Source organism: Mesocricetus auratus, unplaced genomic scaffold, assembly GCF_017639785.1.
Source record: "Mesocricetus auratus isolate SY011 unplaced genomic scaffold, BCM_Maur_2.0 Super-Scaffold_100006, whole genome shotgun sequence".
Classification (NCBI taxonomy): domain Eukaryota; kingdom Metazoa; phylum Chordata; class Mammalia; order Rodentia; family Cricetidae; genus Mesocricetus; species Mesocricetus auratus.
Window position 1 is genome coordinate 25,321,597 of NW_024429190.1, and position 14,036 is coordinate 25,335,632.

At 41.3% G+C, this 14,036-nt stretch overlaps 1 protein-coding gene across 1 annotated transcript in view; it reads right to left on the reverse strand.

Annotated features, from left to right (window-relative positions):
* The window catches only part of Fam184b (family with sequence similarity 184 member B), a 102,368-nt gene that overhangs the window by 37,999 nt on the left and 50,333 nt on the right, over positions 1–14,036 (reverse strand). The window contains exon 6 of the mRNA XM_040747055.1: positions 13,364–13,474. Within this exon, the coding sequence (XP_040602989.1) occupies positions 13,364–13,474 (111 nt within the window). The remainder of the gene's footprint in view (positions 1–13,363; positions 13,475–14,036) is intronic.

The window sequence follows — 14,036 nt, forward strand, 5'->3', positions numbered from 1 at the left end:
AGAATTATTCACACATGTTAAGTGTTGTTTCCAATACTGGACATATACTAATTCATTTGGCTGTCACAGCTCCTCTGAAGTAGATGGCAGCATCAACCTCATTTTACAGATGAAAAAGTTAAAACAAACATATGGCAAATGTCTGCCTAAGGTCATCCAGCCATTAAGAACTCGGGAAGCTGGTTTGTCAATAAGTTTGTTTACCTACTGCATATATCATGTATTATATCCGTCTATAGGTTCACTGAAGAGTGTTTTTACAACCTCGATCGATCCATCATAAGAAAAAGATCAAATATGTTGTAGTTTCTTTCATAAAGGAGAACTAAAAAGTTGCTTTTAAAACATGAAAGTGTAATGGGAGTATACTGATGTATTATTAACTCTCAGCTATATAAAGTTAAAACCCATCCCCCAGCCTCATCTCTAGCCCTGCCTCACCAGCTGGAGCCTTCCCCCTCAACCACATCTCCTGTGGATCCCACAGACCATCACCTCCCCACCATCTTCCCTTCCCCTATTCATCATTGTATCCCAATCCTCAACTCCAGCAGGCACCCCCCACTAAACCACAGGCCACACCTCCCCTTCTGTTCCCTCAGACTTAATCCCCAAGTCTCATTCCCCAGCTCTGTGACAGAACACCCAAGGCAACAAAGAAAGAGAATTACAGACCAATTTCTCTTATGACTATAGATGAAATAATACTCAATAAAATACTTGCAAACTGAATCCAAGAACACATCATAAAGATCATCCACCATGGCTTCATCCCAGAGATGTGGGGATGGCTCAATATATGAAAATCAGCAAATATAATCCATCATATAAACAAACTTAAAGAAAAAGACCAGATGATCAGTTCATTAGGTGCAGAAAAGGTCTTTGACAAAATCTAACACCCCTTCATGATAAAAGTCCTGGAGAGGCCAGGGATACAAGGGACAAACCTAAAAATAATAAAGGCAACCTATAGCAAGCCTATAGACAACATCAAATTAGATGAAGAGAAATTCAAAGCAATTTCATTAAAATCAGGAACCAGACAAAGCTGTCCACCCTCTCCATATCTATTCAATACATGAAGTTTTAGCTAGAGCAGTAAGACAACCGAAGGAGATCAAGAGGATACAAATTAGAGAGGAAGAAGTCAAAGTATTATTTGCAGATGATATGATAGCATACATAAGTGATCCCAAAAATTCTACCAGGGAACTCCTACATGTAAGGCTAGTTGCTAAGAATAAGAACATCTGAAGGCTTCATCTGAAGGCTTCTCGGGCAGAAACCTCAGTGGACTAGGACAGCCTGAGAGCAGGAAGAAGCGACCCCAGGGAGGAAGTAGTCTCTGATTCTTCAGTTTCTCTCCTAGCATGACATATAGGGAAAAGGTTCTCTGCCAGTCTATTGTCAGAGGCAACAGAGAGAGTCCTGGTCAAGGAGTTGATGCCCTTTTCCCTGAAAGATTTGTTAATATGTCACACACTAGGGAAGAACAAGACAGGGTCAGCTCCAGTGGTTCCATCCTGGCTAATCTGCTAGGGATTTGGGACTTGTTAGGTTTCAAACCTGGGACAAATGGCTTGGGCACTCATTTGACACATGAAAACAGACACTGGCCACCAGATTCTCCCTGCATCCTTCAGTCCCTACCTGTTATAGGGACCTCTTGGTTGGCATATTATGCCCTCACCCTAAACTTCTTCAGCCCAAGGACTGGGCTGCCCTTCCCTATATAATCCAACCATTTTGGTCACCTGGCCCTTTTGCCTACTCTGGGCCTTCTGGCTCCTACACCTGGTTCCCCTCTCTCCCCTTCTCCCCTCCTCACTTGGCACAGCTCAGTCTGGTCATGTCCACTCTGGATTCTCTTAGATGTCCCTGACTCTGGCCATGCTCTACCACATAAACCTTCTCCTCTACCATATCTAGGAGCAGTTATGCTCCTTTTTATTTCTTTTGTTCCATTCACCTGTCACCTAACTACTTTCACCTTCATTTTCTTCTTTTATAAAATGGATTTATGCTTCTGGTGATCTGTGCACAACTAACTGAGGTTAGGGTACTGCACACTGCAGCTCCCATCTAGGCAGGAGCCAGCCTGCCCAGAGACTGCCAGCTTCCAAGTCCCATTCTCCACCCACAGGACAGGTGAGCCTAACTTCTGGTGCCATGAACAGAACCACCTGAGATCTGGGCACTGCACACAGTGGATCCTAGCTCGATTGGATTCAGCCCTCTCAGAGACTGCCAGCTCCAAGTCCCATTCTCCACCCATGGGACAGATGAGGCCAGGGTCCAGCCTACCCAGAGATTACCAAGACCCTGATACAAGGGTGGCCTCCATCCATGCAAGAGGAAAGCCACCAGGGTGGTGGGCCTGATCCCACCCAACAGAAAGGAATCATGGTCACATACCGACCAAGAGAGAAAGCGATTCTGCACCCACAGGAAGAAATGATGGGAAGGAGACAATATAAAAACACACCCACCAACAGAAAAACCAATATGACACTACCAGAGACTAGAGACTCTACACCTGCAAGACCTGAACAGCCCATTGCAGATAAAGCAGATGAGAAAGACCTTAAAACAACTTCATGAAAATGATAGAGGCCCTCAAAGAGGATATGAGAAAACCCCTTAAAGGAATGGAAGAAAAAAACAAACAAAAATGCAAGAAATGGAAGTAAAAATGAACCAAAAGTGCAAAAAAATGCAAGAAATGGAAGAAAAGACAAACAAAAATATCCAACAAATGCAAAAAATAGAGGAAAAAACAAAGCATAAGTTGCAAGAAACAATTGAAACAGTGAAAGGGTTGAAAGCTGAAATAGACAATAAAAAGCACAGTCTGAAGGAAGGCTGGAAAAAGAAAAGCTGGGTAAATGGTCAGGTACTACAGATGCAAGCATAACCAACAGAATATAAGACATGGAAGAGAGAATCTCAGGTGTTGAAGATACACTAGAGGAAATAGACTCATCGACCAAAGAAAATCTTAAGTCCAACAAATCCCTAACACAAAATATCCAGGAAATATGGGACACTTTGAAAAGACAAAACCTAAAAATAATAGGTATAGAAGAAGGTGAAGAAAACCACCTCAAAGGGGCAGAAAACATATTCAACAAAATCATAGAAGAAAACTTTCACAACCTAAAGAAAGACATGCTAATGAAAGTACAAGAAGCCTACAGAACACCAAATAGAGTGGACCACAAAAGGAAGTCCCCTCACCACATAATAGTAAAAACCCCAAACATACAGAAAGAATATTAAGAACATAAAAGGAAAAAGACCAAGTAACATATAAAGGCAAACCTATCAGAATCACACCTAACTTCTCCATGGAAACTCTGAAAGCCAGAAGGTTCTGGATAGATATTTTACCAACACTAAGAGACCACGGATGCTAGCCCAGACTACTATACCCAGCAAAGCTTTCAAACACTATAGATGGAGAAATCAAGATATTCCATGACAAAACCAGATATAAATAAGATGTATTCACTAACCCAGCCCTACAGAAAGTTCTGGAAGGACAACTCCAACCCAAGCAAATTAACTTCAACAAGAAAAACATAGGCAATAGATAATCTCACCTTACCAACAGCCAAAAGAAAAAAGAGGTGGAAAACCACATATAATTCCACCACCATCAACCATTCCAAGATAAATAAGAATGAACAATCAATGGTCATTAATATCTCTCAATATTAATGGTCTTAACTTGGCAATTAAAAGACACAGGCTAACAGAATGGATTCAAAGACAGGTCCCATCCTTCTGCTGCATACAAGACACACACCTCAGCTTCAAAGACAGACATTACCTCAGAGTTAAGGGTTAGGAAAAGATTTTCCAATCAAATGGACCGAAGAGACAAGCAGGGGTAGCAATCCTAATATCTAACAAATTAGATTTTAAAATAAATTAATCAAAAGAGATGAAGGAGGTCATTTCATACTCATCACAGGAGAAATCCACCAAAATGAAGTTTCAATTCTGAACATCTGTGCTCCAAATACAAAGGCATCCATGTTCATGAAAGAAATATTACTAAAACTCAAATCATTTAAAAATCCCCACACACTTGTAGTGGGAGACTACAACACCTCACTCTCACCACTAGACAGGACTACCAGACAGAAACTTAACAAAGAAGCAAAGGAAATAATAGAAGTTATGACCCAATGGTGATTAACAGACATATATAGAACATTTCATCAAAAAAAATACCTTCTTCTCAGCGCCACATGGAATCTTCTCAAAAATCGACTACATACTTGGCAACATATCAAATCTCAACAGGTACAAAAAATTGGGATAACTCCATGCACCTTATAAGACCACCATGTGCTAAAATTAGAATTCAACAACAACACAAACTGCAGAAACCCTACAAACTCATGGAAATTGAATAATGCACTATTGCACCATTCCTGGGTCAAGGAGGAAATAAAAAACAAATTATAGGCTTCCTAGAATTCAATGAGAATGAAGACACAACATACCCAAACTTATGGGACACTTTGAAAGCAGTTCTACGAGGGAAGTTCATAGCACTAAGTGCCCACATGAAGAAACAGGAGAATAGTTATACTAGAGAATTAACAGCACAGCTGAAAGCTCTAGAACACAAAGAAGCAAACTCACCCAGGAGGAGTAGACACCAGGAAATATTCAAATTGAGGGTTGAAATCAATAAAGGAGAAACTAGGAAAACAATATAAAGAACCAATGTAACAAAGAGTTGGTTCTTTGAGAAAATCAACAAGATAGACAAACCTTTATCCAAACTCATGAAACGGCAGAATGTGAACATTCAAATTAACAAATCAGAAATGAAAAGGGGACATAACAATGGACACTGAGGAAATCTAGAGAATCATCAGATCATACTTTGAAAACCTGTACTCCACAAAATTTGAAAATCTGATCTAATTTGATATCTATTAAATTTTCTGGATAGATATCACCTGCTAAAATTAAATCAAGAACAGATAAGCAATTTAAATAGACCTATAACCTCTAAGGAAATAGAAGCAGTCATCAAAAGTCTCCCAAGAACAACAACAACAAAAAAAGCCCAGAGCCTGATGGCTTTAGTGCAGAATTCTACTAGAAATTCAAAGAACAGCTTATATCAATTCTTCTCAAAGTATTCCATGCAATAGAAGCAGAAGGGTCCCTGCCAAACTCTTTCTATGAGGCTTCAATAACATTGATACCCAAGCCACACAAAGACACAACTAAGAAAGAAAACTACAGACCAATATCCCTCATGAACATTGATGCAAAAATATTCAATAAAATACTAGCAAATTGGATCCAAGAACATATCAGAAAACTCATCCACAATGATCATGTAGGCTTCATTCCAGGGATGCAGGGATGGTTCAACATACGAACATCCATCAATGTAATCTACCAAATAAACAAGCTAAAAAACCAAAATCGTATAATCATCTCACTAGATGCTGAAAAAGCCTTTGACAAAATCCAACACCCCTTCATGATAAAGATCTTGGAGAGATCTGGGATAACAGGAACTTACGTTAACATAATAAAAGCTATATACAGCAAACCAACAGCCAACATCAAACTAAATGGAGAGAAACTCAATGTGATTCCTCTAAAATCAGGAACAAGACAAGGCTTTCCACTCTCTACATACATTTTCAATATTGTCTTTGAAGTTTAATCTAGAGCAATTCCACAACAAAAGATGATCAAGGGAATACAATTTGGAAAGGAAGAGGTCAAACTTTCACTATTTGCAGATAATATGACTGTTTACATAAGTGACCCAAAAAACTCTACCAGGGAACTCCTGCAGGTGATAAATACCTTCAGCAAAGTGGCAGGATACAAGATCAACTCAAGAAAATCAGTGGCCCTACTGTATAGAGACGATAAAGGGGCTGAGAAAGAAATCAGAGAAACAATGCCCTTTACTATAGCCACAAAGAACATAAAATACCTTGGGGTAACTCTAACAAAACAAGTGAAAGACCTGTATTGCAAGAACTTTGAGTCTTTAAAGAAAGAAATTAAAGAAGACACCAGAAAATGGAAAGATCTCCCATTCTCTTGGATAGGTAGGATCAACATAGTATAAATGGCAATCTTACTGAAAGCAATATACAGATTTAATGCAATCCCCATTAAAACCCCAGTACAATTCTTCACAGACCTTGAAAGAACAATTCTCAACATTGAAAGACCCAGGATAGCTAAAACAAACCTGTTCAACAAGGCAACATTTGTAGGCATCACCATCCCTGACTTCAAGCTGTATTACAGAGCTATAGTCCTGAAAACAGCTTGGTATTGGCACAAAATTAGACAGCTAGACAAATGGAATCAAATTGAACACTCCGACATTAACCCATACACATATGAATACCTGATCTTTGACAAAGAAGCTAAAATTATACAATGGAAAAAGAAAGCATCTTCAACACATCATGCTGGCATAACTGGAGGCTGACATGTAGAAGAATGCAGATAGATCCATGTCTATCACCATGCACAAAACTTAAATCCAAATGGATCAAAGACCTCAACATAAATCCAGCCACACTCAACCTGTTAGAAGAGAAAGTGGAAGGTACCCTTGAATGAATTGGTACAGGAGACCACTTCCTGAACATAACTCCAGTAACATAGACAGTAAGACTGACAATTAATAAATGGGACCTCCTGAAACTGAGAAGGCTCTATAAAGCAAAGGACACAGTCAGCAAGACAAAAAGGCAACCCACAGATTGGGAAAAGATATTCATTCACCCCACATCTGACAGAGGACTGATCTCCAAAATTTACAAAGAACTCAGAGAAGCAAGTCTTCAAAACACCAAAGGATCCAATCAAAAAGTGAGATACAGAACTAAATAGAGAATTCTCAGAAGAGGAGTCTAAAATGGCTGAAAGACACTTAAGAAAGTGCTCCACATCCCTAGCCATGCAGGAAATACACATCAAAACATCTCTGAGATACCATCTTACTCCTGTTAGAATGTCTAAAATCAAAAACTCTAATGACAGTTTATCCTAGAGAAGATGTGGAGAAAGGGGAACACTCCTTCACTGCTGGTGGGAGTGTGGACTCATACAGTCACTTTGGAAATCAGTATGGAGATTCCTCAGGAAAATGGGAATCAGTCTACCACAAGACCCAGCAATTCCACTCTTAGGCATATATCCAAAAGATGCCCATTCATACAACAAGAATGTCTGTTCCACTATGTTCATAACAGCATTATTTGTAATAGCCAGAACCTGGAAGCAACCTAGATGTCCCTCATCTGAAGAGTGGATAGAGAAAATGTGGTACATTTACACAATAGAGTACTGTTCAGCGGAAAAAAACAATGGGATCTTGAAATTTGCAGGCATTGGATGGCACTAGAAGAAACCATCCTGAGTGAGATAACCCAGTCACAAAAAGAGAGACATGGTATGTACTCACTCATATACGGATTTTAGACACGAATCAGGGGAGTGCCAACATACAGTCCCACTGCCATGGAGTCTAGGAAACAGAACCTTCATCCAGTGACTGATGAAAGCAGAGGCAGACACCCACAGCTAAACACTGAACTGAACTCCTGGAATCCAGTGTCAGAAAGGGAGAACTAGTGGGAAAAGGAGTTAAGACTGGGCTGGTTTAACCCACAGAAATAGTGGTATGGTAGAGAGGTAGGTAACCTTTAGGTTTTTGTGCTCTCATTAGGAATACTTCTCTTGTCCTTTACTTATATTCCCTCTATGTCCCCAGTGAGACATACTGACAGTAACAGGCCTCTTTATGTGGCCCCTCAGCAAAGCCAAATGCTTTGCACAAAATCCATTAGCAAAAACATGAAGGAAATAAAGCTCTGAGGAATTATCCTTGTGGCTTGAAAAGGAAAAAAGCTTGTCAGATTAATCTCCTTCTGAAAAGGCTGCCTAGCAGAGGGAAAAAAAAGCGAGGGACCTTGAATCTGCCCAGCTCTAACCACAGCCCCCGCTCTCCCTCCACATCCGTGTTCTTATTTCATGTCCTAGCAGTCTTGCTTATGGAGCTGTCCTTGCAGGGACCCTTAAGGGTGGAAACTGGGTCCTGTGTTGTATTTGCAGTCAGCTGTATTATTTTCCTAGGTCTGCAGTGATGCATTTCCACTGCTTCTTGGCTTCAACAATAGATATTTATTCTTTTCTGGCTCTGGAGACCCGGCATCTGATGACAAAAGTCCTGGCTGGACTGATTCCCCTTTTAAGCTCTGAGGGCGAGCTTCCACTCCTCCCCCCCCTCCCGCTCCCCACACATCCCTTAGTGTCTGGTGGCTGCTGGCAATCTTTGCCTTTCCTTGGTTTGTCAGACACATTACTCTAATGTCTGCCAGTGGTGTCATGGCTTCCTTCCCCAAGTATTTGTCTTTACACAGCCTTCTTCTAAGGACAAGAGTCATTGGATCTAGGACCTGCTCCAATCCAATGTGACCTCAGATGATTACTTCTACCCAGTCTTTATTTCCACCTTCTCAGGGATTGGGGTTTAAGATCCCAACACACCTCCCTCAGACACAATTTTAACCCACAGTGCAGGTGAACAAGGGCACCTGCTAACATCCCCATATAATTCATAAGTAGATCTAATTCCCTAGGAGTTGGTCAGTGAGGTTCGTGACCAGAACAACTCTTGATTCCTGTTTTGGCAGCAGGAGACATAGAAAGCCATACTCAATTTTACTTACTTTATTGCTGTTCAGCTTTTTTGCAAACTTCAGACTTCAGGTGGAGAATGCTGTACAGCAGAGTCTGAAAGGTATCCATCAGCCTCCCCAGGCTCCTGTTCCCTCATTTCTGTGTACCTCGGTGTCCCTCCCTTTCTCCCCCAGTCCTCCAGGCACTAGACCCAACACCAATTCTTAGGAGAGGCAGTGCCAAGAAGATGACTGGAAAATTTTGGGAGTGCTTCCTGTGGTGCCACATGTTACCTGGGAAACTAGGGGCCCTTCTCAGGATTTTTAATTTCATTAATGGTAGAATTTAAGAACAGACTTAGAGGAAAGCTTGAGACAATTTTATTAGGGCAGGCAAACTAATCCTAAGCAGCTGTGCACTAGAGGGAGGAGGAAACCAGAAAGAACGAAAGCAAAAGCAGCCACGTGGCAGAAGGAAGTACAATAGCATAGAAAACTAACGAGAGAGGCCTAAGTGGGAAAGGCTTGGACGGCCGCTCTGTTTTATTCCATTCTCTGTTTCTAATGAAGAAAGGAACAGACAAACGTTATCACATGCCTAGGGCACATAAGTATTAGATTCCTTAATTTCTTTAAAACAACATTTAGTGGGTAAAATAAGCCTCATTGAAGAACTGCACATAGAATTGAGAGAAGAGTGTCTAGAAGGCACTGTTAAATTATGAAGTTTTAATTGTGGCAATAATCATTAGCCGACTAATTGTAACTCGTCAATTAGACCGATTGGTTTTCTCTGCAGACTTGGAGGAAAGTGAGACCAGTAGCAACAAGGGAAGCTCAGATGCCCCTGGCAAACCTGTGCAGCCCTCATAATTGTCGTTATCACAATGGACACAAGAAGGGGAGGGAAGAAACACAGTCAGGGAAAGACTGTAAGACAGTGAAAATGGTTGCTGTCTTTAAGTCGCCATTTTGAGGAAGATACAGGTTTATAATCATAGCAACACTTGGTGGAGACATGCACACAACAATATACCACAATTAGCGGTGTATTCCTGCCAGTAACACATGAAAGTATTTGTGGTGGACTGAAAGAGAATGGTCCTTATAGGCTCAGATCTTTGAATACTGGGTCTCCAGTTGGTAGAATTGTTTGGGAAGGAATAGGAGATGTAGCCTTGTTGGAGGAGAAGTTCCACTGCGAGGTGGGCTTTGTCTTTTTCCCAGTTAGTTCTCTATGTCTTCTGCTTGTGAATTGAGATGTTAGCTCTCAACTATTATTTTTACCTGCCTTCTTGCTGCCATGATTTCCATCATAATCATCATCTAACGCTCTGAAATCATAACCCCCAGATAAATACTTTCTTTTATAAGTTGCATTGGTCATGGTCACAGCAATAGAAAAGTAACCAAGACAATTATTTTAGTCACATTAAATCTTTCAGTCCTCACAACACTCCCACTGTATTGCATTTGAAGCAATACAATGGCCCAGGGAGGCTAGCAACTTTAAGGGTATGAAAGGATGAGTAGGAGGTTACCAGGGGTGAGGGTAGGAAAGGACATTCTATGAATCAGCAGGTATAATGGGAGTGGGCAGTTAATATTAAAGCAGTAATCAAAACCTATTAAGGAAAACTCCTGGTCAAGAGAATAGACTCTCTGGCCTGGGTAAAGGCCCAACATTCCAGTTGTGTTGGATCAATTACCTGGCCAAGGACCACTCCTAGGAAGACAGGCTCACATTAAGCCACATCAAAGAGTTAAATGGAATAATTTTTCTTTCAGTAAGATACTGTACTTATCTTTCCCAGAATTCCTGCTCACCTTTTCCCATGGCACAGTCTTTAAAAACAACCACAATGTTTGACTGGGCTTTTCAACCTGTCTGAGGCCTGAATCAGAAAGGCTCAACTGCTCCTTTTTCTGGTTTCTCTTTTATAGATGCCAGACAGAACTGTAAGTATATTTCTTCTGATACTTTGTTCTTTATACTGTCTTTAAAGCTCCCCTCCCTACTGTGTGGCTGCTTACCCACCATGCATCTGACATCCATACCAATTTAACTAGCATGGTAAATTTTCCTTCTCTCCTCCATCTTCCCCCTCTGGGAAGCTTCTGTGCTTTGCAGTTTGTCTGACCTGGGGCTTTCCACTTTCAAACTCTAATAAAATTGCCCTCAAGTTTCCATTGGAGTTTATTTTAGATGTCTTTTACTAATGAGACTAAGAATCCAAACAGGTGACTCCAACCTCTCCCGTATCATTTGGCAACTATGAAGGAACACCAAATTTCCAGTGACAATAGGTTGGATGTGAGGTTGAAGAAGGTTCCATCTGGTGAGCGTATGCCTGAGAGAGTAGACAGGGTGAGTAGAGTCTTGGGAGTAATGGGGCTAAATTAAGTTGAGCCAAAATTTGAATAAAAATAGGAATTACGGATTTCAGGGAAGAAGGAATGGGCCTTATTGTAGGATCTGATGCTAGAAAATGAATTCTGGAATTAACCGGTCCATGGAGAACACCTCTGACAGTGCTCCTGCAGAATGTAGGCAATATCACAACAAAGCTGCTGCTATATATGAAGTTCTTTAGAGTATGTCTCTAGGTTTATGAAACACACAACTCTTTCATTGTTGTTGCTTTGTCTTGACATTGTTTTTAAGAGCCATGGTGTTACATTGCCCAGGTTGTTCTTAAATTCCGGGGCTTAAGCAATCCTCATGCCTTAGCCTCTGAGTGGCTAGTATTACAGATGTGATTCCAATGCCTAGCCTGTAACTGTTTATGTAACACCTCTAGGTAACCTACTGAGGCAAACAATTCTGAGAGTCTTGCCCAAGACACTGTGCAGAAAGCAGGGAGGAGATAGACAGGCTTGAGCCATAGGACCCACATGGTTTGACCTGGGTGGCTGTGATCGTGGAGTTAGGAAGGGACTGGGGTTGACAATGGGAAATCTGGGAGATGTTAGGCTGGCCCAAGATGGAGTCCCCCAAAACACCAAGATGGACAACCCAGGTGGGAATGTGCCCTTTCAGGGAAATGGAAACTGAGCGTTCTGCACTTCTCACAAACCACATGAGCCTTATCTCATCAGAGCAGCTTGATCACAACATCCTGATACCCTAATGACCAGAAGTCCCCTTGAAAAGATGTTTCTCACAACAGTCAGTAGGAGTATCGGTATTGCTTGTAGCATTTCCTTTTCCCTTAGTGTTCTCCTGCCATTCTCCCATCTAACAAAAAAAACCACTCTATAAAATCCAAAACTCTCCTTCCCGTGTGACTGCTTTCCCTGGAGACAGCACATGTGTGAAGTCCATTTGCCAGGCGAACTGGATGTGACCAAGAGGATGTCTCCATTTCTAGTTCTGACAAGTGGTTAGTTAGTAGCACCATTAGAAGCAATTGAAGTCAAAGAACAGAATGCAGCTCTGTCCGAGGTCATGGCTTATGACAGGTCCTGATGATCCTCAGTCATCAGAGGTGACACCACAGGTAGCACTGGCATGCTGAAGAAGACTGGGGGCAACACTGCCAGAGTGTGAATCTCATGTTTGCTCCTTGTTAATTATGCATTTTGCGGGAAGGAGAGTTACCATTTCTGTCTCTGTTTTCTCATTTTCCAAATTAGAGGCAATAATAGCATCTATGTTATAAGCTGGTTGGGAGTGGAAAGTTAATATATGCAAAGCAATTTAGAATCCTGATTAAGGAGACAGTTCCATTAGGTAAGCCATTTTTCATGGTGCTAGTTGCTCTCAAACACCCTAAGCTCTGCCTAACAGAGTAGTCATTGGAGCAGTAAGAAGATGGGAGGCACTGAAGGAGGGAGGAAAACCAGAGGAAAGGAAGGCAGAGGAGAGGAGGAAGGGGGAAGAGAGAGGCCTCCTTGCTGTGCAGCTCCTTAGAATGTATTAGGTCAGAAACTATCTGTGCAGAGATTCTCTCAAAGCCAACTGGAGATCCTGAAATAATAGGTTTCAGGCAGGACATGGTCAGTAGTTATTCATTTGGTTTGTTTTTGTTTTATTCTTTAATGACCATTCCAGAGATAGAAAAAGAACTATAGAAAGTTATGATCAGCAATTGTATACTCATAGGTCAGAAGAAATAATACACCACAAACATAGACATAACCATTGGCTCTGAGACCCTGTTGCCAGCCCCTTCCTCTAATTCTCGATACTTTTGAAAATGTGTGCTTTAATTTCTTTTAAAATCAAAATAAATATCCTTAGTTTGGATTACATTTATCTATCAATGTAGTCATACAGTTCTAATATGCTTGTTATAACAGAAGGGGCCTAGGAAGGCAACGGTGCCTTGGGCCCACAAAGGTGACAAAGCATCTTAGAGCAGAAGGACCAGAGATTTACCACCCTGCTATCACTTAGCTACAGAATCAACAGCAGTGGCCTCCAGCTTCCTTCTTTTATGTGAGGCATTAAAGGCCTTTTTGTTTAAGACTCTATAAATCAGGCTCTCTGCTATTTGCAGCTAAATTTATGCCTTACTCCTCCTCCCCCAGATAGCCTTCCTGCCTGGCTGGATGCCCTTTATTTTGTTCAGAGGACATAGGGAGGTGGTGAACTTCCAATCTCATTTGGCCAGAAACTCCCAGGGGTCACAACCTCCATTTACAATCCATGTGTTTTTAGGATTTACCTCCAGTAGAGAATTCTGAAGCTTCACACTGAGGGCAGCTTTCTCATCTTCCAGTTGCTTTATTTCCCTTTCTGATTTTGTCTTTACCTCTTCCAATTGAGCTTCCACTTCCTAAATGAGGATTAGAAGGATTAGCCACATAAGGTAGAAAACATCCACACCTTGCCTTACCCTGAAGAGGGATCAAAGAAACCAGCAGAATGAAGTACTAGAAGAGCACATGGATTCTAAGTACATAGCCAATCAAGAGAAAAGAAGCGTTAAGTTCATACCACACAGCCTGGTCCATATACATATAGGCTAGAGTGTGGCAGGTAGATCCTAAACTCTAAATTTTCTAGCATCATTTAAGAAAAGGAATGTCCCAAGTGTCCCACAAGTACAAAACAAAACAAGCAAACAGCAAAGAACACCCAGCTACATTTTCAGGGCATCTTCCTATCTTAACAGCAGCATACAGTAGCTAGAATGATGGCTCCTCCACAGCCTCTCCCACAGCCTTCCAGCATCAGTATGAAGCAGTTATGGTACACTCTGAAGACCATGTGAGAAGCACTGCCTCATCTTAGCTGTGTCATCCTGAGCACATTTCCTCCCGTGTGTGCTCACTGTGTTACATGCTTAGCACAGTAACAGTTCAGTAAATGATAAAAGCATGATCATTCCTAGGGAT